Source organism: Pseudochaenichthys georgianus, chromosome 17, assembly GCF_902827115.2.
Source record: "Pseudochaenichthys georgianus chromosome 17, fPseGeo1.2, whole genome shotgun sequence".
NCBI classification, from domain to species: Eukaryota; Metazoa; Chordata; class Actinopteri; order Perciformes; family Channichthyidae; genus Pseudochaenichthys; species Pseudochaenichthys georgianus.
Genome location: NC_047519.1, coordinates 31,067,392 through 31,091,151, shown reverse-complemented (window position 1 = coordinate 31,091,151; position 23,760 = coordinate 31,067,392). Strand labels below are relative to the sequence as shown.

General features: G+C 38.3%; 1 protein-coding gene across 1 annotated transcript; it reads left to right on the top strand.

The window, feature by feature from the left end:
* The first annotated feature begins 4,907 nt into the window (after positions 1-4,907).
* LOC117462379 (macrophage mannose receptor 1-like) lies at positions 4,908-23,427 on the top strand. The gene is given in 32 exon segments (XM_034104585.1): positions 4,908-5,022; positions 5,353-5,712; positions 5,946-6,116; positions 6,451-6,517; positions 7,941-8,029; positions 8,553-8,630; positions 8,633-8,668; positions 9,212-9,349; positions 9,447-9,620; positions 9,985-10,139; positions 10,449-10,562; positions 11,170-11,285; positions 11,368-11,516; positions 11,601-11,800; positions 12,164-12,282; positions 12,638-12,713; positions 12,826-12,973; positions 13,286-13,324; positions 13,974-14,137; positions 14,266-14,327; positions 14,805-14,905; positions 15,426-15,568; positions 15,858-15,975; positions 17,180-17,307; positions 19,288-19,390; positions 19,777-20,009; positions 20,353-20,518; positions 20,800-20,967; positions 21,056-21,172; positions 21,333-21,491; positions 22,009-22,056; positions 22,152-23,427. Coding segments are annotated over 32 exon segments (4,248 nt in total). The 5' UTR covers positions 4,908-4,958; the 3' UTR covers positions 22,397-23,427.
* The last annotated feature ends 333 nt before the right edge of the window (positions 23,428-23,760 follow it).

Here is a 23,760-nt window from a genome sequence, read left to right as displayed (position 1 = left end):
CATTTCTCATGGTGGGGCTAAGCCATTTCTTGGTATGGGTGTAGCCTACCCCAGCCATACCCTGGCGCTGCCACTGGTGGCACGTATGGGGCGGGCCATTCTGCACATGCGTTAAATGCGTTAAATATTTTAACGCAATTAATTCAAAAAATTAATTACCGCCGTTAACGCGATAATTTTGACAGCACTAATACAAATGTCTATATATATTGCAGCTTTATTTCCTGTAGGTTTGTGCCAGATGAACTCTGTTCTGCTGTTAAAGGCTGTGTATTTTGTAAATTGTGTAATTCTTTTTTTTATTATTATTCTTTTTTTTTTAATCTTTATTATTTTTTTCTGTTTTTTTATGCATAGCCTACTTCTTGTTAAACATTCCTCTTCTACACCGCACCCCCGATACCGGGGGGGGGGGGGAACGCATCATCTGCAGGAAACAGCGTCTGAGGGCATCTTAATATTCAATAAACTATGAATGTTTTATGTAACGGGAAGAAACTCAGCTAACTGATCTTTTTTGCTTTTTTTTTTCAAAAAAACCCACAAAGCTAGTGCTGAGCCTATGAATTAGCCACGAGCGAAAAATGCTAACAGCGTGTTGCACAGAAACTCACTCATAACTAGGGTTGGGTACCGAGAACCGGTTCCGAACCGGAACCGGTTCCAACATTTCGATTCCAACGGCATCATTTAGAAATGTGAATTTCGGTTCCGCTTTTCGATTCCTGAGGAAATATTTCTCGCCGCTCTCCGTAGCCTACTGCATGACTGCAGCGGGGCGGGAAATGTAGCGTTGTATCTACATTTCCTACAGTGTAACCTGAGACCAGGGCCGGCCCGTCGCACTGGCATTATAAATGTTCACCTAGGGCGCCAGATCTGTGGAGGTGCTGCGCTGGCAGCTCTGGGAGAAAAAAAAATGTTTTGACCGTTGGTGCTCATCCTAATTTTCGGCCTTGATGTAACAACATTCATAATTAAGTAAATGTAACACCCTTTTCATCCCGGTTACACTTTTCATTTGCCCTGTACGATGGGCGCTGCAAGTGATGAAAATGGGGGATGTTGGCTTATCTGGCACCCGCAGCTCCCAGCCAAAGTGCGAGGGAGCGAGGGAGAAAGGGAGGGTGCACTGGAACCGGCGCTGTTGTTATTAGCATCTGGTGCTAGCTGCTCTAACGGAAGAAGAAGATGTGTCTCCAATGATGTGGAGGAGAGTCCTCTCCAGTCAGACTGAGGCTGATAACTACAGCTCAGTGAGGTAAAGGACTCGGAGTGTTTAGATAGTTCACTTTAGTCTAAGTTATCTCAGTGGGTCTCAAACGTTTTGATCACAATTTCTGTAAACACATATTTCCAAGGCACTCTTTTATAATTATTGGGATAAAACAGGTTTGAAATCATTCCAATGTATACTATAGGACAGTAAACCAGACATATCGTTTTAAACTGGAGAGATACAAAAATATGCATAAATAAAATAGTAAAATAAGATATGAATGAACAACAAAAATAAAATGCGTTACATGTAGGCTATTTGTTATTTAATTATTAAAATGTAAACCGATCTTTTTCATATGGGTGTTTAGAGTTGTACCCCCTAGATCTAGTCTCTAGTAATTCTGCTTAAAGTGCACCAGATTGAAGCATTTTACTTCAAAATGTTCAAATATTTCTTCCCGGTATGCCTGAGAAGGCAGATATGCTTGTTTTTCTCAACAAGAACTGTTTTTAAAAGTTGGACTGTTGCACTGTTGTAGCTTCAGTGGTCAGGTTAAAGTTACATAGCAGTGAATATAAACAGACTGATTAATGTGAATATTACTTTAAACTAACCTGTGTAAAAGTTTCTCGAATAAATGTAATTTTTTTGGTGGAAGAAGCATGTATCATTTTTTTACCCTGCCCCTCAAAGAATCGGAATCGAGAACCGTTAAGAACCGGAATCGAAAAGTAGAATCGGAATCGGAATCGTGGAAATTCAAACGATACCCAACCCTACTCATAACACCCTTATTACTTATCATAGCTGCACCTCCAATCCATCTATCTGATCGTGAGATGACACAGAATCGATAGGTCACTCCATGATAAGAACTCGCGAAGCTATTAACAAGAGTTTGAGATTTGTGATCTCATTCTAACTGTTTATGCTTTAACAGCAATTAATAAATGATCCAGTCATAAATAATTTGCACCGCGTTGCTATGAGACACCACAGCGTGTTCTCAGTGTTCTGCTCATGCTGCTTTGCTTTTGGCTAACTGTTTTTGTTGTTCTGCTTTATGATTGTAATGCATGACTGTGCCAACATGTGTCTCCTCCTCCCTGCTCTTGTTTGTAGGCTGCACCTGCTTTTCAGGAGACCAGGCCTCGCATTTATGTTCTTTCTGCCAGAGCATCAGCGGTAAGAGTCCATCACAAACTGCAGGGTCTGTCACCCAGCAGGAGCTAGGCTAACATGCTAACAGGCACAGAGCCTTAGAACACCACATACTCCAAAAGACAGATTATGTAGCTCACATCAGGGCACAGAGCTGCTGCAGCCTCACCTGACCCAGCAGTCAAAAAAGCACTGAAATCTCCCTTTTTTTGTATTTTCACAAATAGAATAAAGGTTTCACAAATCTGAAACTGTGTTATAAAGAATCTTTAGCCTCTGTGGGATAATCCAGTCCATATATGATGACTAACAGACTGGACGTCCATCACACGGAGGTTTCTCCCTGAAGTCTCTGCAGCTCTCTGGACACCACGCTGTCTCAATCCGTCCACACTGAATATGAGAGGGGGAAAATGAAAATAATAAATGCTTAGACAATAAGAAACATAAAGTTGACTGTTGAGTTGCTCAGTTTTTTTAGATTGTCAATACTATATTACTGTATAACTAATATATCAGGTTAAGAGGCACAATCAAATAAAGATTGGTCTTTAAATACATGTTGTCTTTTGAATTGTTTGTCTAAAGTCAAGGATCTAGAACTGGTACTTAGTTTTAATGATACAGTCTGGTTATTATGCTGTTTGGAGGAGGCCTCACAGGTAAGAGCACTAACTAGTTACCATCACATGTACCTTAGCTTGACTTAAATGTATTAAACGTATAGTTAAGTGATATCAAAATATAAATAACTTGTTCTGAATAGTTTCATGTCCGCTTACCTTAGAAACGTAAAATGCCACGGCAGTGTGCAGATGGGGAGCATGTAAAATGCCACGGCAGTGTGCAGATGGGGAGCATGTTAGCTTAGCTTGGTAGCTTCAGCTAGCTCTGGAACTTCCAGCTCAGTGGCAGCAGGTCTCGCCTCGGCTCCGCCTCTTTGCCCTTATTTGGAGCAGGCGGGAGATGAACTCTGACGTCACTGTCGAGCCGTTAGTGGCCGACTCCGCCTACTAAGGGCTTCTCGGCAACTCTGCAGAATCCTATGGGTGACGTCACGGACCCTACGTCCATTTATATATACGGTCTATGTTCAACACGTGTATTTCGGTGTATTCACGGCATTCATTTTGTTATTACAGTATCGTTGTTTTATAGTTATGTGTTAATGTAACCCAATTTGTATCGCAAGGATATCGCATTGTGTTTGTTACTTTCGTTGCAGTTGTAGGCTATATGTCTTGAGTGTAATTTGGCTTGGCTTCCTATTTATGGACATGCTTTTATTTTGAAGGAGAGTTAGCGCAGTTGACAGGAAGTTGTTGTTGCATTGGAAACAACGTGACGGAGATTAACGGAGAAAAGTAATATCTACATATAAAGACGGAGAAAGTAAACGATAATGTTTATGGTTAAGTATTAGCACCCCCCGAAGAGGCACAAGCTCTTACGTTGATATTGGAGATTTCAATAAATTCAATTCGAGAAAAAAAACGGGAAAACAAACAAAACGAATAACAAAATTGAAACCCGAATAGTACTCGAATAAACTAATATTCGGATGTTCGGGTACAGCCCTAATCCATAAGCAATAAACCTGCTTTTCCGTTTCCAGATGTCAGAGCGAGAAATAGGTTCACTCTGATGCAAACCTGAATGCACAAAGCCCCCACCTTTTTCTTACCATGTGTGTGTATGGGGAAATCCCCCTTCGATTCTATTGGCTCTAACGGTCAAAAAGAGATGTCAATCACCAAAATCGACCAATGGGTTCCAGAGAAACGGTAAAAACAGCCATTTCCACCCAAATCACCTCAGAGGTGGAGTTTTTTTTGCTAAACCTCTCTATAAAGGTCAAATGTCACTTGTTTTGCATCAATCTTGATACAGGGTACTTATTATATGTTGTACTTTGGATTCCTAAAGCTTTTAGTCTACCTTACCATCATCCAAGGGTAGTTTTCACTATAAGTAAAAGATTATGTTTGGACGGACACTATAATTCAGTTTTTTACTATGTTCAATCTGAATTTTCTTTAAAATAAAAAACATCTATATTGATTCTGACTCTTCTAAATTCAGGTTTATAATTACTTTGAGAAAAAAGATTATTAATGTAACCCTTTTAGAAGGGAAGATATGGTCATTTGTTATAGGAATGTCATTTTCGAGCCTGAGACCTGAAAAACAGGCTCAGGGCTTAACAGGTGTCTTTGGCTCTTTTTCTGCTGGAACAAATGTAAATGTCCCCTCTGTGGGACAGATAAAGGTATTCTGATTCTGATTTAAGGTGGTAGAGATTGTTTTGTTTGTCTGAAGATTAGTGACGTAACAAATGCCAAGAAATACCCAAGAGTGCAATTTTCAGTATTTGTCACTTCCTTTTCGTCGGAAATAGCTGACAAACAATAACGAATCATGATGGTTATTCATACAAAAAATGCCATGTGGCAATATCGGTAAAAGCTATATAATCTCCCCTCTTTCCACAATCATTCACATAACTCCTTAATCCTCTGTGAGAAATGCATAGATTAGGTTTTCAGCTGTGAGACGTCTCAAAAGAATACTAACAATGAAGATAACTTGTACAGCTTTTGTACTCCTCATCCAAGCATTACGAAGTTTGGCTTTAGATGGTAAGGTATTCCAACTTTAAATGTTATGCTTTTTGTGTGTTTCTTCAGAGCAGGTATGTCATTAACAATGCTCAATATAACTACTGTACAGTATGTGGGACTGTTTTACCCTTTACCATATGTTTTTGTTAAAATTCAATATTGAGGTAATTGTGATTTAAAGTGAGATGTTTGTTTTTGATTATTATTTTGAAAAATGATCAGTATTATTGTCAGTGCAACATCAACTTATATTAAACCTAATGAAAGACTGAGGAAATAGCCTTTGCTGATTAATTATGCATTTTATCATTGCTCTGACATTGATTCTTAAAAACATATTTTCTACAGATTCACCATTTCAACTGACCAACAAAGACACTGGTTTTTGTTTGGTTAAATATAACACATACTACTGCAATAATGTACGCTGGACAAATGGTGACAGACTTCAGGTTCAATGGTCACATAAGTGCCTGGGAGCCCAGGGGAAAAGTGTGGGAAGTGAAATAAGCCTCTACGTTTGTGATGAAACCAGCGACCTCCAAAAGTGGGAATGCACGAACGGGACATTGCTCGCACTCAAAGGACAAGAGCTTTACATTGAGCTCACTGCAGACAACACAGCAGTTCTCTCTAAAACAGTCGGACCAAACAACCACCTTACACTTTCAGGGACGTCCAGTGGTGCTTGTTCAAGAGCATACAGAGGTACAGTATAAAATCATTATAAAATGCTTGTCCACGCTAATTTCTCACTAAGAACTAGTGTTTCAATTATTTGTAAATCTTTAGAGGGATAATAACGTAGAACTAAAAAGATAAAAACAGATATATGCAATGGATTCCATCCTAGTATTTTGCAACATAAATGGTAAAGCAATGCATCTTCGTAAATTAGAAATACTCAAGATTTTCTTTGATTTGTTTGTTTATCCGTTCAGAATTTTTCACCATTGGTGGAAATGCAAATGGTAGGCTCTGCATGTTCCCCTTCCAGTACAAAGACAAGTGGTACACCCAATGCACTACGGATGATAACCCAGAAAACCGACGTTGGTGTGCGGTTCAAACTAAATATGATGATCAACTCTGGGGGTATTGCCCAACTAACTGTAAGTAATGCCTGTTTTATGTTACTATAATGAGAGAATGGTTGCAATAAACTGTTTTTTTAATGCAAAGGTGGCAAATGTTGAAGGTGGCTTGTTGTCAACATGTTGACTGGGCAAGATACTTAATCCCAAATAGCTCTGAACGGCATGGCCAACGATGTGTGAATGTTAGTTTCCCTAAGCAGATGCACCTTGTATGGCAGCCTCTGAGTGTGAATGCAGACTTGTATTTGTCAAAGAGCTTTGAGGGGTCTTAAAGACTGGAAAAGTGCAGTTTAAATGCAATCCATTTTACATTTTGAAAAGCATTTGCCTATTCTGTTTGTGTATGCAGCCAAAGAACACTGGAATAAACACATTACTACAGAAGCATATTACCAGCTCAACACACAGTCAGCTCTGACTTTATTACATTACATTACATTGCATTTAGCTGACGCTTTTATCCAAAGCGACTTACAATAAGTACATTCGACCAGGAAGACACAACCTTGAAGAAAACAGAATCATATAAGAACATCAGGTTTCAAAGAGCCAATCGTTTCAAGTGCTACTCAACTGGCTTTAGATAAGCCAGTCCTTTATTAGTATATAAGTGCTCTGTTAGCAGTTCTTTGTTAGTCATTCTATCGCTCGAAGTGAAGTCGAAAGAGATGAGTTTTCAATTTCAATGGGGGAGCTCATTCCACCATTTTGGAGCCAGGATAGCAAACCCACGTGTTTTTGCTGATGGGAACTTGGGTCCCCCTCGCAGCGAGGGTGCAGCGAGCCGTTTGGCTGATGCAGAGCGTAGAGCACATGCTGGGGTGTACGGTTTAACCATGTCCTGGATGTAGGAAGGGCCAGATCCATTCGCAGCATGGTACGCAAGTACCAGTGTCTTGAAGTGGATTCTAGCAGTTACCGGAAGCCGCTGCATTCTGAATGAGCTGCAGAGGTCGGATGGCACATGCAGGTAGACCAGCCAGGAGGGAGTTGCAGTAGTCTAGGCGTGAGGTGACGAGAGCCTGGACCAGAACCTGCGTCGATTTCTGGGTCAGCTGGGGACGTATCTTCCTGATGTTGAAAAGCGTGTATCTGCAGCAGCGGGTTGTAGCAGCGATGTTTGCAGTAAACGACAGGTTGTTATCTAGGATCACACCCAGATTCCTTGCAGTCTGAGTCGGGGAAACAACAGAGGGGCCGATGTTGATAGTTAGGTCAAGAGAGGGACAATCTTTTCCCGGAAGGAAAAGCACTTCAGTCTTGTCAAGGTTGAGCTTGAGGTGGTGAGCGGACATCCACTGAGAGATGTCAGCTAAACAAGCAGAGATGCGTGCGACGACCTGGGTCTCTGAGCGGGGAAAGGACAGAATTAATTGGGTGTCGTCAGCGTAGCAGTGGTATGAAAAACCATGCGGGCTAATGACAGATCCGAGCGAGTTTGTGTACAGGGAGAAGAGGAGAGGACCAAGAACAGAGCCCTGAGGGACCCCTGTAGTTAATTGACAAGGGTCGGACTCAGACCCTCTCCAAGTAACCCTGTAGGTGCGGTCTCTGAGGTATGAGGTGAGGAGGGAAAGTGCAGAGCCTGAAACTCAAAGTTCTTGGAGAGTGTGAAGGAGGATCTGATGGTTCACCGTGTCGAATACAGCAGACAGGTCCAACAGGATGAGGACAGAGGAGAGGGAGGCTGCTTTAGCAGTGTGCAGTTCCTCAGTGACAGCAATGAGAGCAGTTTCTGTGGAGTGACCTGCCTTGAAACCAGACTGTTGCGGATCCAGAAGGTTGTTCTGATGGAGATAACGGGAGAGTTGTTTAAAGACAGCGCGTTCAAGTGTTTTAGACTTGGGCCCAGGCTGAAGCCAGCTGCAAGCAGCAGGTGTCTTCCCTGCTGAGCATCACCGATCCCCACCAACAGGCCTACCTCACAGGTAAGCTGACACTAACTTTAATATTTAACAATATCTACTTGATATAAAAAAGTTTACATTAGTTTAACATAGAACACTAACTTAAACGTTGCTTGTTATACATGCCTTAGTACATTTCTTTTATAATTATATTTAATCTGAACCATGTTTACACATACTGTAAACTGTACAATTATGCATATATAAACACAAAAAGTGAAATAAAGTGAACAAATATTATACAAATAATTTTAAAACTATTATCAAATAAAAATGTTTATAAGCAATACAAATATACAAAAAGGAAATACAGTGAACATTTAACATATAAGTATATGTATATATAACTTTAGCGTATAGAAGCTGTGCAGTTTTAAAAGTGGTTATATAATGCAGATGTGCAAAGAAATTAATTGGAGTTGTGACGAGTTGGGACAATAGTCAGACTTGTGATTAATGTTTGAGCCGTACCCATTTTTTGAAGTATCATCTTTTCTTCCTGTGCTTTCCACATTTGCATAATCAAAAACACGATAACTCAAAGCACTGCTAGGGCGAGAGGGCAGGGGACAGGGGGACAAGCTTTGGACCGGGCTGATCAAGAACCCAGAGCATGGCTGGCACTGATGAGGGCTTTCCGTTATCTGAACTGGGACTCTGGTAAGTTTTCTTTTCCACCTCAATACTTTGTGGTGCTAATCGTATGATGCTAAGATTTCTGCATCTCGTACAGTATACTGCAGTTTTGTACTTTATACACAACAGATTGCCAGTCAGTTGTAAAACTGCTATAATTTTTGCTTGGATAAATATTTAAACTGAGTATTTTAATCTTTTGAGCAGTTTAGATGAAAGACTTGATAACAGTACATTTATTTATTAAAGAGGCGCTTTCCTTGCTGTTTGCATTTTATTCTGTTCATTTTAGTGTGCACAACATTTTTCATATTTATAAAGTCACACATACATATTCATTTCCAGTGAATTTTAGATATAAGCTTAGTACCATAAACAATAAAAAAAGGTGCCACTTTATCATGATTAATGTCACTGCTGATACAAAATAATCTGTGCAATGATTTTTTTTAAGCCTGTGATTTATAATATTGTCATTTGATAGAATTCTTCTGAAAAATAAAGCTTGTTTGATCCAAGACACATGTGAGAACTGACGAGGTTGAGGTAACCATCCTCTTGTTTTAGGACATCCACTTCCTAATCCTGGACACGACTGTGGAATTGTTGATCCTGCTGTGCAGTACTTGTGGCAAAGTTCAACATGCACAAATAAACTAGGGTACATCTGCTACAGTGAAAGAGCTGCGACTCCTCCTACTACAGGTAAACAAAACAAACAAATACCTTTCAACCGTTTTGTGTGTTAATATAATGTCTTTGGTTAAATGTATATCATTCTATCATTCTTGATCTGCTGCAGAGACGGGATTTTGTTCAAGACCTTGGATTCCCTACAATGGCCACTGTTTCCACCTTAACCGAGCTCAGAAAAAATGGTCTGATGCTCAGCAAGTGTGCCGCAAAGAAGGAGGCGACTTAGTGAGCATCCGCAATGTGGAGGACCAAAGCTTTGTCATCTCTCAACTCGGCTATGGTGAGGAACATAAATAATTAGTGAGCTTCAAAAATAAGAGTTTGCAAAGAACAATACACCTGAGGGATCAAAACTTTTCACTGGCACAACACTTAACATTACCTTCCCACCTAATGGTATTGATTCAAGACAAATAATTTGTTTCCCAACATATAGTTTTGTGTTCTGGTTTGTGATGAGCATCACAGTCTCAGCCATCTAGAGAATTACAACTTGCCAGAATGGCACAGATTTCTGGGCCAATAAGCATCTCCTAATAACAATGAGGAGTTGCACGCATACCAAGTAGAGCAGAGCTCCACAATAATGATATTTCATAGGCAGTTGAGTGAAAGGCATCTTTTTTCTCTCTCCATGTTTGCAGCATCCACTGATGAGCTTTGGATTGGACTGAATGATAAAAAGACAGAGAGGCTGTTTGACTGGATTGACCACTCTGCTGTCACCTTCACCAGCTGGGAGCTTGGTAAACCTGCCGTCTTTTCTGACGCAGAGGACTGTGTTCTCATCAGGGGAGAGGTACAGTAAGGAGCTCCATGTGGATATGTTACACTTGCTAGCCTCTTGAAAAAGTATCATTATTTGTTTTGGTGATGAAGTCATTAAACTAACCTGATTTAAAACAATCCAGCAAATTGTGCAAACTTTACAACCAGCAGCCTATTATTGACAGTAATGTGTAAAGTAGCCTGTATATTAGCACCTGGAATCTATAATAGCATATCGAACACAACTGCTGATCTTAAGGAACATTCTGTTGAAAAGGTTGCAATAAATGACTTCACTGCAGTGCAAAAAAAAAAAAGTTTGTGTGCCTTTATCTTTCAGAATGGGAACTGGGCTGACCGTGTGTGTGATGAGAAACATGGCTTAATTTGTATGAAGATGAGTGCCTCTCAACCCTCTGGAGATGAAGTGGAGCAGGATGTAGGCTGCAAAACTGTAAGTGACCCTTTGTTTTTCTTCTTATATAAAACATTTTTGTATATGAGTGGGTACAAAGGTTAAACACTGAATCCTATAATACAACGCCCGGTATTGTACCTCAAAACTGTCTGATTATCAATTTGTTTCTACAAGACGGAACTTCAACATTCAAGTAAAGAAAGTTCAATTAGACCCTTGGTTTTGTTTCTTGAGAAAGGAAAATATTAATTTGAAAGGAAATAACATAATGATACTTATTGGTAGGCCCAAGCACTGCTTCACATACTGTAGCTTGGAAGGCCATGTTAAAATGTACACAATTTCAGCCATCCGTATATCAAGAACATAGGCTACATTATACTGATGGTGCAAGCAAGCGTGCTGAACTCCTCTGTTCATAAGCGAATAATTTGAGTAAATAGGACAGTTACCTTTTGTTCCAAGAGAGAAAACATATTGGAAAGTGAAAGCCAGGAATCAAAGTTTGAAATACTCAATGAATAAGCAACCATGTCAAATCCCTGAAGACATATGGCGGTCATGTTTTTTTTGCCTTGTGTTCTCTGGAAATGTATTTTTTTAAGACAACACATCTTCCCACTTATTTTCCCCTACGTCCCAGGGTTGGAAAAGACACGGCTCCTACTGCTACTTTGTAGGAACAGAGACAAAGACATTTGATGAAGCCAACAATTACTGCAAGACATCAGATTCCTACTTAGCTGATGTTTCAAATGGGTAAAAATACTCAAACAACAATGTTTGTTTCTGTACATGTTCATGAGAATTCCTGCGACCCTAAATGTGTAAATGTTTCCAGAGTGGATAATGCCTTCCTCGTCAGCTTGGTTGGGTTGAGACCAGAGAAATACTTCTGGCTGGGCCTCTCAAACCAGAATGACATCGATCAATTTGTGTGGACCAATGCCAACTCAGTGAGGTTTACTCACTGGAATGCTGAAATGCCAGGTATGGTGATATTTTTAAATCCATCTGTAAGATGAAAATGGATTCAAAACTGACATTTGACCATTTCTTCCTCAACAATTCAAGGTCACCAACAGGGGTGTGTTGCAATGACGACAGGGTTTTTTGCTGGCCTCTGGGATGTGCTGCCCTGCACCAATAAGGAGAAATACATCTGTAAACATCTGGCAGAGGGGGCTGTTTTAACCCCTGCACCACCCACTCAAGCCCCTCTCAAGTGTGCCGACGGCTGGACTCCAATCGGAGCCAGAGACTTTTGCTATAAGGTAAAATCCAACACAACTTACAATAAGTGAAACAAGTGCACCTGCATTGCATTGCACCTGATTCACAAAGGAATGCATGATATTTTAAAACGTAATGACTTTTTCTCTTACATGTAGGCAAATGATTCAAATTAGGACTGTCAACGTTGTTAACATGTGATTAATCTTTAATCCCTCAACATGTAATTAACGCAAATTACTCACAATACCAAATGTGGCCCTTACTTCCTCCAGTAATTCCAGTGCTGATGTTGACAATACATTGCATTGTAGTGAAAAGCAAAAAAGAAAGCAGAGAAATGGACACAAACTACAAGACCATTAGACATCAGTTGACAGTTGAACTTCCTGCCTTGTTTGAAGTTGTTTCCAGAGTCATCAGAAAGCAAAAGGACCTGGTATGACGCAAGAGATTATTGCAGGACTATCGGAGGAGACCTGCTCAGCATCCACAGCGGTCTTGAGCTAACCTTTGTGAAAACGTACAGTATGACCTGGTCTCATTCAATCATAGCTGTAATAGATACAATTTCCAGTCTCAATCACACAACGATTACTGTCATTCTTTTTAAATGCTTTAAATGCTTCCCTGTTTGTCATGGTTAAAATCAGGTGGTAAACATTATCATTGACAGAAAATCTAGCTTTGTAGCCTATGGTAAATGAAAAACAAATAAATCAAATAATATGAAAAGTACAAAACTGGATTCAAAGTGATACAAATAGTGTTTAGGAGAGCATTTGGTCAGCATCATAAGATAACAAAAAAAGTGTGTTGCTAAAACATTTAACAGGTTGCATATTTAAATCATTAATATGAGTCTGTCCATTATACAGTGTCTCTGGAGCAGTCTGGATTGGACTTAGTGCTCCAGACCCAGTCACGGGCTATGTATGGAGCGATGGGTCTCCAGTGAGTTAAACGTCTTCTTCTTCTACAATGGCTGAGTGTATCATATTTAGTTCAGTCAACTCAATTAAATTAAAAATAAATCCTTTTGTCATTTGTTTATTTCTGTTTTCAGGTGAACTTCCTTTACTGGCAGGATGGAGAGCCAAACAATAAAAACAATGTGGAATCTTGTGCTGAATTCAGAACATATCTTAGGTCTGGGTCTTGGAGTGATGTGAACTGTGAGAAGAATAATAAATGGCTGTGTCAGATCCGTACAGGTAATGCATGGTCATTTGGTTACATTGGTTATTGTACATTGCTCCCCGGGCGCCGTTCAAAATGGCAGCACACTGCTCCTAACACTAGGATGGGTCAAATGCAGAGAATTAATTTCCCCATGAGGGATTAATAAAAGTTCATCTTAAATCTTATAAAGCAAAAGTGTGTTCTTTTGAGACATTTGTTGAAAGTAGTTGTTTTTCAGAAAAGTCTTCATTAAATGTGTTGAGGAAAATGCAATTTATCAAACCAGAAGTTCTCACTATCACTTTTATACTAAAAATATATTTTGTTTATCCATGCCCTAACAGGAGCAACTCCAAAGCCGCCTCCAGACCCTGGCATCCCTGGTAAGTGGGTGCATATGTATGTGATATATATGGAAATACGATTATTGAAGTACAATTTAAATTAAAATCCAAGTTTTGCTTCATGCTGCTTTTTAATATAGATACAATCAGTCAATTGTCCTTTGCTCTCTTAAAATAAACAGCACACAAAAGGGAATTTATATTCTATAATGGTTAGTTTCACTAAAACACTGTGTCCATTTGCTTTTTTTCAATTGACAGTGGTACAATGTAACCGTTGTAGTACTTGATACAAATATTAACTCATACATTTGGCAGATTTTTTTGCATGAATGATGAGATGCACCTTTAACTCAGATTGCATAAATGATATTAAAATTGTATAGCTCAATTTTTTCTTTTTTGGCCTCCCAATTTTTATTTGACATCTACAGTAGTTGCAATGTGCGATCATTGGTTTATAGAAACTAGTGTCTTAATCACCCAAATATCAACACATGAAAATGAGTTGTCTTGTAAAAGTCATCAGAATATCTATTCTAAAGAATTATTGTTGAAGTTACCATGTGGCAGGTGCTGCATTACCTTTAAATCTAAACTGCCATCAGACTTCATACACAAAAGCAACCAACTAAAAATATTATAGTTATATTAGAGACACATTTCTCTCTTTCTGACATGTTTTCAGACCACAACAAGACCTCAGATGGGTGGCTAGAATGGAATGGAACTCAATATTATATTAACAACAAGGAGATGGCCATGGAAAAAGCTCGTCGCTTCTGCCAACAGAGGCATGGGGACTTAGTAACAATCGACAGCGAAGCTGAAAGGGTCTTTTTGTGGAATCAGGTAAGCAGTGACATCTCGACTACATTAAACTAAGAGATTATCAATTTAAGTACAACAACTACGGCATTTACATTTAACTGAGATGTAGGTTCTACTGGTAATTAACCTGTACCTCGGACTGTGTGTAGATATTCAAAAGTCAAAGTTCTCACTGGATAGGCCTGGATGTTGACCTTGATGGAACATATGAGTGAGTATGGATGAAATACCAATAATAAAGAAAAATGTAATATGACTCTTGGGAGTTCCAAGAATAATTACTTGTTTACAAAGGTGTAATTAATACAAACACAAAGGATATATTATCTAAATTGATAGCATTTATGTGACTTATTGTTGAATTTGGCTTTCATTTTAGACCTAGCAGGTTTAGCAGGACTAAGTTGCTCATTATTTATTGAACCATTTAAAATCATAATCTTATCTTGGTGCATGTATGTAAACTGTTTTTGCTAATTAGTAAAACTAATTTTTTAATCAAAATAAATATTCAAATACAATTACTATGATTTATTTCCTAATAATTTGATGTGTGTTTAAATGTGAATGACCATAATAGATTGCATTAACAAATTAAAACCTTTACACATTGTAAACATTTACATTGACCACCCTGGGACATCACTGAAAATGTATTTGTTTTTGACAACATTCGGTTTACTTAAAGGTGGATGGATAGTTCTCCAGTTGTGTTTCAAAGTTGGAATGAAGGTCAGCCTGATTTCAAGTATCATGATGAGAACTGCGCCACCATGGGCTATTCAACTGGTGAGTGAACTGATAGATTCACCTTAACTGACGTTATGCAAATTGAAGCATTGAAATTGCATTGAAATTGTAATCCTTAAGATTCCAGTCTTGGATTATTCAGCAACACGTCATGGTCATAACAGCAAGTGCAGTTTAATAGAGCAAGAATTCGTTGAGAAGCTACTTTGTCAACAGGTGGGCTACAATCTATTGGCAGACACATGTCCATCTAGAGGGGAAGTTTTGGCACCTGATACATGTTTTTTTGCAAGCCAATTGGGACTAGAATAATTCCTTGTTCTTAAGTAGGTATTTAGAATCTAGCGTAGGAATGGCAAACTGTACCATTACTGATAAAAAACTGTTATACATAGCAGAAGGGAAATTACTCAAATTGATCGCACTAAAGAGCCTGACCATTAATAGCACTTACATTTAGGTTTCATTTTTGAAAATGTCTAAATGATTGACTTTTATTTTATTTTGAAAAAGCACATTGTATTTTGCTCACATTTTCATGTCTCGGATTGGTTCACAGGGTTCTGGCATAATCACAATTGCGGGTTTGAGTACGGCTCCATTTGTAAACGCAGTGGCTCACCACCTGCCAACACAACGGTGGCCCCCACAGTTGCCCCTAAAGGTGGCTGCCCACCCCAATGGAAACAACTTAACCATAAGGTCAGAAATAACTTTAAGCATTTAAACGTGTTGTGTTGAATGCTCTGGAATACACCTCAAGTAGAACAGAATTTACCTCTCAGCGCTTGCATTGAGAATAGCCTTTGATGGACAGCATTGTTTTTTTTAAATATATAAAAGGTTATACATTTTTATCTGGTGCTCTTTCGAGATTGAGCTGTTTTCTCATGTACAATTGGAATCAATGTGCAACATATGACACTGTTTGAGTGCCAGTATTAAGTGTATTTTAATTGGGGGAAATTATCTTATTATTCCTTACCTCTAGTATTACATATATACCTCTAGCATCATTAAAGACCAAAAAGAAAAATGGAACGGGGCAAGGAAACAATGCAAAGCTATGGGTGGAAACTTGGCCTCTATATCCTCAAGACACGTGGAAGGTTTGTCTTCACTTTTTTTCCCCTGGTAATATAGCCGCCGGTCTTTTAAATAATGTTTGTGTTATTTTGTGTTAATGGTCAGGATAATTTATTGCATGAGATGGCAGGTGACAAAGATACAGCATACATACATGTATGCCAAGATTACATTGGACATTTGTGATGGTTGTGAGGCAGGAGGTTATGTAATCACCCTATTACAAAACTTTGTATAGAGTGCCACAGTGACGCGTCCTAAAACCCGGAAGTAAGTTAGCATTTTACCTTCCGGTTCCCTCGACAAAAAAGCAATGCAATTTCTCCATAGGATTTTGGAAAATAGCTGGAAATAAGGTCTGTGGTTGACACGAATTGAAGAGACAGATCACGTTTTGTTCGACAACATTAAATCCATCAGCAGTGACCCCACTGGTGATTTTTGAAGAGTTTATGTGTCTGAAAAACGATGGTTGTTAACAAGTGGCTGAATAGGACTACAGAAGTTGTCGAGGCCATTGTACGTCATTACACCGAACATGTAAACACTCTCGCTAAGTTTGTGTGCCCTGTTCTGCTTGAAAGCAAGCAAACAAACGCTTCAACTTGTACAACATTGAATCTGTATTTTTGAATATGGATCTTAAGTTGGCGTGACGTTGAAGCAGCAGCTGCTGTAGTTCGTTTATAGCATAACGTTAGCATTTTGCTTCTGGCGACTAGATTTATGCTTCGAAAATTATAAAAGTAGGGTAGACATGTGGATATTATCCGGCTGAACAAAACGTGAACCGTCTCTTCAATTTGTGTCAACCACAGACCTTATTTCAAGCTATTTTCCAAGATCCTATGGAGAAATTGCATTGCTTTTTTGTCGAGGGAACCGGAAGGAGTTTACTTCCGGGTTTTAGGACGCGTCACTGCGGCACTCTGTAGATTAACATTTTAAGAAGTTGAAGTGTCTCATGTCTTTACGATGTACAACAAATCTAAAGCTAGCAGCCTCTTGAGGTGCTGTTCACCAAAATAGAGTGGTTTTAACCAGCTCTATACTATTGATAGTGATGTGTGAGGGGCACTACATTCTGTTGTTGTCCTCTTTGTAATAGACCTACATGTCAAAAACAGAACAGTGCACATCCTGAAGTACAGCAATTTGAGGTTCATCTACAGGAGTTAATTTTTCATGAAAATATTTGATCTTAAAGTCATTTTGTTACATTTTCAGTGTTTTTGATAACTCAAATGGCTGACACACCTACTACAGACCTTTGGATTGGTTTACGCAAATCATATCAGGAAGCATTTTATTGGACTGATGGGCAACCAAGGCAATATGTGAACTTGAATTTGGAAGTAAGTGGACAGAAACAAAAAGTAGTGTTATAATGCGAGTGTGCCCTTGTGATCAATTGTGTGTGTTTTTATAAAGATTTGACATCTTATTTCTCTATTGTCTGATTTTCCATTTTAGAGTTTCGAGGATAGGTTATTTCGACTACTTTGGGTAACGTGTTCAAATTTAATTGAGGCCTAACGGTTTACAATTATTAATTATTGAAACACAATCTTTAGTAGTCCTGAGACAAATACATTTATTACAAAATAATTAATATCTAGGTTAACATTGCAGGATCAACAGGATTATTGAAGATCAATGGAAATACTTCGTATAGCACAAATGGTAAGATGTTTTTAAAGAGTCCAACGTTTTTAACCAATACATCCATGTAGACACTGTCAGCAAAGCTCATAGAGCAGGAGAATGTAGCCTATTTGGGCAAAATAGAAAGCACTGAGGAATTATTTGCTTTAATTGAATACATTTACAATCAAAAGTAACTAGACATCCAACTAGTAAGCAAGGAGTCTGTGTCTGTGTGTAGGTATATATCCTTTGTATTCTTTTAGAACCAATCATCTGGTCTGCCTAAAACGTTGCTGGTGTGTTGCCCAGGACCAAATAACGTGCAGTATCAAATTTGTTAGATATTGGTAATGTGATAATAATTTAATATGAATATAGTTGAACTCAAGAGAACGGAAATTCTTGCGGCAGGGGGGTACAGTGTTAGTGTTGTACCGACAGTCCAACATGTCGCCTGCATCTTATTGACTGCAGTTAACTATTGCTGCTAACTGGAAGCTGTATGGATCCATTTTAATAATGTTAAATGGATGCTGGTGACATGGAAGCTGGTAATACTAACTTAAATTGATAATGATTATCTTAAAATTACACAGATTCTTAATATACATCTTTTAAATAGATACACCTAAGTGATATCATGGAATGCGCAATCATTTACATTAAAACTGGACTACACTTACATTGTTCACTTCCCTTGATTCAACTCGTGTGTGCCTATAGTCTGGTGGATGCAGAATCTAATCGGCTCTTATTTAGCCGCACTGTTTTGTTTATTCCCCAATAAGTATCACTGTATTCCCCTGAGGTACTACTTGATACTTAATCATAACATCAACAGCCTTAACGGCAGCTAAATACTTCATAAAAACAATAATCGATGCTTTACTTTATAAGCGCAATGGTTACGACAAAGCACACAACTGATTGTGTTATTTGGCCAATTACCTGGAGACCGTCGTAGTTGGGACTTGGGCCCCCTAAAAGATGTCCTGCATTACTTAGAAGACGTACTCAAAAAACTTTTCTGAAGTATATCTATTATTTATCACAGTAAAAACACTATTTTTATTAAAGAGTGAAAGAAAAGCATTACCATCACAATGTCTGCTACTTATTTTTACTTGCAGCTTTTGCCTTTAATATATTGATGAATAGTTTTAATGGATAATAATACTTAGTACTTAGATAAATATTTTATATTTAGCTGAGTGTAAAGTTGCTTGGATGAGCCCATGTGAGAAAGCAGCTAGCAGCAATACCATAGGCCAAGCATTTAGCCTCTTCTGAACAGGCATGCTTCACTGGTAATGCACTAGACTAGTACACAAAAAGGGTGGAATATTTCCCCTTAAAGTTAAGAACAAAGACCCAATGGCTTTCTAAAGCAGAGCAGCCCCCACACTTAGACGACTGTACTAAGTTGCTCAAATAACTCTGTATTTAATATATATGTTGAAAGATTGACCTGGCTACAGTACGTGAAATAAATGTTCTTAAATTATAAATAAAGGGGAAGCAAATCATTTCAGTCATATCAATTTCCCATGATTGGAACTTAGATTTTAACCAGTGCATGATTTATTTGCTGCATTTTTGTAAATACAAAAATATTGTAATGCCTCTTTAAATTGTATCCTGACACAGTTTTCTCTTCTCTTAACTAATCACAATTTGTGCTTAACCAGGAACAATGTGCTGTGATCACAACCAATTCTTCCTTTGGTATTGGGAAATGGATTGGAAAGTCTTGCAATGACACCAATGGATTTGTATGTCTTAAAAGTGTTGGTGAGTTCATTTTCTAGCTTTACTTTAGTACTCAAATATAGGAATATTTTGTTAAGAGTTTTTCTTGTATGTTTCTTAAAGCAGCCATAGCTAAAATGTTTTATGATTAATATGAATTAAATCACGGAAAAAAGAGACAAGGTTGCAATAAACCGACCGATAACTATTTATTGAAACTCCAGCTTCCCTGGATAAACTATTAACTATGGTTAACAAGTATGCCATATCAACTTAAATGGGATGCTGTCTTCACAACATATATCCGCTGTCCACAAATTAAAAAAATCTGTTATTGCAAGTTTAGGGAGGAAAAGCATCTTTACAACTATGGTATGATCTTAATGAAAAACTAAATTTCATTCCATCTTATTTCTCACCCTCAACAGATCCTTCTTTCCCAGACTCCCCTGAACCAACGACTTCCAGTGACTATGTCAAAATATTAAATGACTCTGTAAAGGTTGTGACTCAAAATATGAGCTGGGATACAGCCAAAAAGCATTGTGAAGATGATGGTGCCAGACTGGTTAGCCTGCGAAACAATTGGTCACAGGCGTATGTTGAGCTGCTGGCTTTGAATCTTAAAGCTCCTCTGTGGATTGGACAGAACACAAATCAGGTACAGTGCTGAAAGCCTTTAACAAAAAGCACAAGGCAAAGCAAAGGGATTGTGCTTATAACCACAAACCTCTGTCCACAAGACAGGTGTGGCTCATGGCTGCTTGGTTGCCAGGCATTGGGTTATAACCAAAAGTTAAAGGATCACCAAAGCTATTGCCATTTGTTCTGAGGTCAACATGAAATTACGTAAGAAAAACATTACACAGTTTACTCAAAATCACAAATGTCAACCTCATAGTGGCTACAAAATGTAAGTCAGGGGATCACCAAATACATCAGGAATCACAATTTAGGGAACATAAATGGCTCTACAAAAGTGTAAGGCAATTCTTTGCTTTCAGACCAATGGGTATTTCAGATATATTGATGGCTGGTTCCTGAAATGTTCTCACTGGGGCGAAAATGAACCAAGCAGGGACAGACCTTGTGTCTACGTGGATGTGGATGGAAAATGGAAGACCGCTGACTGCAAGCAGATCATGAACAGTGTTTGCATGAAGTCTACAGGTACAATAACTAATTTGTATTTGAATTAATGAATGTCCTAAATGCCAACTTGTTTCAACATTAAATGATCAACCTGTAAATGTCAGAATACCTCCCGTGCTTAACCGTTTGGGGTATAATTTAAATATTTAAATCATAAAGACACTAACATTATAAAATAAATGGATTGTACGTGTTTACCATGTGTTTGAGTTATGTGATTTTTGGATTCACTGGATTTGAGAGTGTGAAAATATTTAATTAGGAGACTCCAGTGTCATTATTGTCCCTCTCAATTACAGATGTGCCACCAACAGAGCCAAGTGTTTTCACAGGCATTTGCCCTGAAGACTCAGATGCATTAAACACAGGCGGGAAGAACAACTGGTTACCATTTCACGGATACTGTTACAAATTTTTCTCAGAAATAAAAGCGTGGGGAGATGCATCTGCCAGCTGTTTAAGACATGGTAAGTCATTTTTGTGGATAGTCTAAGATATTTATGAGACTAAAATGGATGTAGCTCTCAGTAACGACTACTCTTTTATTTTGTAAAGGTGGATCACTGGCCAGTATTGAACATCCCTTTGAGCAAGACTTCATTCAAAGCAACGCACACATATTTAAAGACAGCCACAGCTCGTTCTGGATTGGCCTTTTTAAAACTCACAAAGGTAAATGTATAAATCCATCAAACAGTTTTAAAATGATACATTTAAAAATTCTTCTTTCTCATAAGCTGTTGTTCACAACGTTTGGTTATTGTTTCATGTAAAGTATTGAGACAGAAAAAGCACCTGGTATAAACAAAGTATTATACAAATGTGTCTCTAGGGGAGTGGTTGTGGTTAGACAAAACAATCATGGACTACACTTATTGGGATGAAGATCAACCTGATGATGGCAGCCACGGAGGGATTAGTACTTCAGACGGGACATGGACGGCAAACGATCAGAGGTCTAGAAGAGCATACATCTGCAAAACAGCCCAAGGTAAAATATGTTTTCCTATTTGGACTCTTTGGTGTGCATTGTATTGATTTTTTTTTATAATGCCAAGATCAGACTCAAATAATGCAATAATAGTGACTGACCGACCACAGCTTTCTGTTTGGGTTATTAGCTACTGGAAATGTGCCAGACTCTGACTTCACTGTTCCATCTGACAACAACAAACGTTAACATATGTAATCATGTAATTGCTCGCCCCATCTTGTGCCCTCCCAACTTGTAGAAATAGTGTGATTTTGTAGGTGAGCAGAATATGTGAGTATGCATTGTCCTTATAGTTGTGCACTAAAAAGAGTTTGGTCTTCCCATTATATAGTGTCACAAAGTTATAAAATTGACAAACTAGGTGGTTGTCTTCTATAATAATTTCACAGGAAAACATGCATTTGTTATGGACAACCTTGAATCTGGTTTCAGTCCGTCAGTTTTGGTCACTGCTAGGCTGATATTGTGTCAGATTTTGGTGTTCAATAGTCAAATCTCCTCTTTTTCTCTCTAGTACTGGCACCAACCACACCAACCACACCAACCACACCAACAACACATCGTAAGTAACACACCTTTCACTTTACAATTCTATTCAAAAGTGTGATTCAATTATTTTGGCTCATCATCATCTTCTATTTCAATCTTCGCAAACAGGTGTTCCCTTTAGCCACATAGCTTTGGCAGTTGTGGTGAGCATTATTGGGATTGCCACAGGGACAGTGATTGCCTTCCTCCTCCATAAGAAGTTTGTTCATCGCCTATCCATCCCTGTCAACTTAAACACCTTTAACAACCCGCTGTTCTTCAGCAAGGAGAAGTCACACACTGGTGTGGTTGACACCGAAAAACTGGTAGAGAACGCAGAGGAAGACAGCCCTGAACCTGTTGTATCAGTGTAATTCAAAAAACATTAAAAAGTAGGATCAAATGGTAAACATACCTGACATGTCCAGAGATTTAACACTGTGTTTGAAATGGGAGAAGTTTCAATAGATTTAGCAATGACTAGCTTAAATATCCAAAGCCACGAGGACTGTACATGGATTGTAATGATAATTGAATTCATATATTTTGTAATGACTATGAAGAAACATATTAATTGGATGTACTGGGAAGACTTAAAATTGTTAGGATAATAGTGTATTTGAATATTTGCCACGGACAGACTCCTGTGCAATCACGTGCCCATTCAATGCAGTTATTACCAATTCACTTTAGGAAACTAAAACAGGATTAAACTGTTTGATTGCTGCTTTATTCTAACCACTGAAATTAAGAACAATCTATTATTTACTTAAAAAAAAATACAAATAGAACAGTAGTTGGAAGACTGGTGATCAACATGTTACTTAAATAAGAATAGCTGGTCCATCTTCTAAAAATGTCTGACAACTTTAAGTGATGTGGCTAACATTGGGTTAACCCCCTTGGTGAAATCAGCAGGTGGTTAAGCAAGGCAAGGTTAACTTGCCATTGGTCTAGTGGTGATGTAACATCCCCCTCCCTCTGGAACTCTCTCCACAAACACATTTGTCACTGCACCAATCAGACCATGTTCAAGAATTGCTTTAAATGTGTTATAAATATTGTGTGTTATAACGTTTTTTTTGTGTTATATCTGTAAATGCCGTTGAGTACCATGGAAAGAGATATATAAATAAATTGTATTATTATTATTAATAATGAAAGATTTGCAGTGGCCAACCAGATATTTTTATTTTACATATAAGATGTGGCACTTTGCTTTGTTTATTGAGCAATTTATAAGTATAGAACATCCCACATTTTACTCGTTTGACCTCTTACTCAACACTACTGTTCTCACAGCTCACTTCTCAAATTCACAGATGCCACTTCCTTTTTAACCAAAACATTATTGTCAAAAATGAACACACACTTAAGTATTTAAATAAAGTTTTCCTTGACTAAATTAGTTATATTTCAGTGGTTATATAAACAAGCCTACTGTCTGTGCTGCTCCTGCAAGTCCATATTTAAAAGTCTCCTATTATGCTATGGGGTGTGCTATGGGGTGTGCTATGCTATTGACCTCTTACTCAACACTACTGTTCTCACAGCTCACTTCTCAAATTCACAGATGCCACTTCCTTTTTAACCAAAACATTATTGTCAAAAATGAACACTGTAGTGGACATTTGTATTATATCCTTATATGCTTAAACCAAATGCTTCTCATTTCCTGAGATGTGCTTTCTTTCTCCTATCTACTCTCCTTTGGGTTTATTCCCAGGCGCTTCAAGGC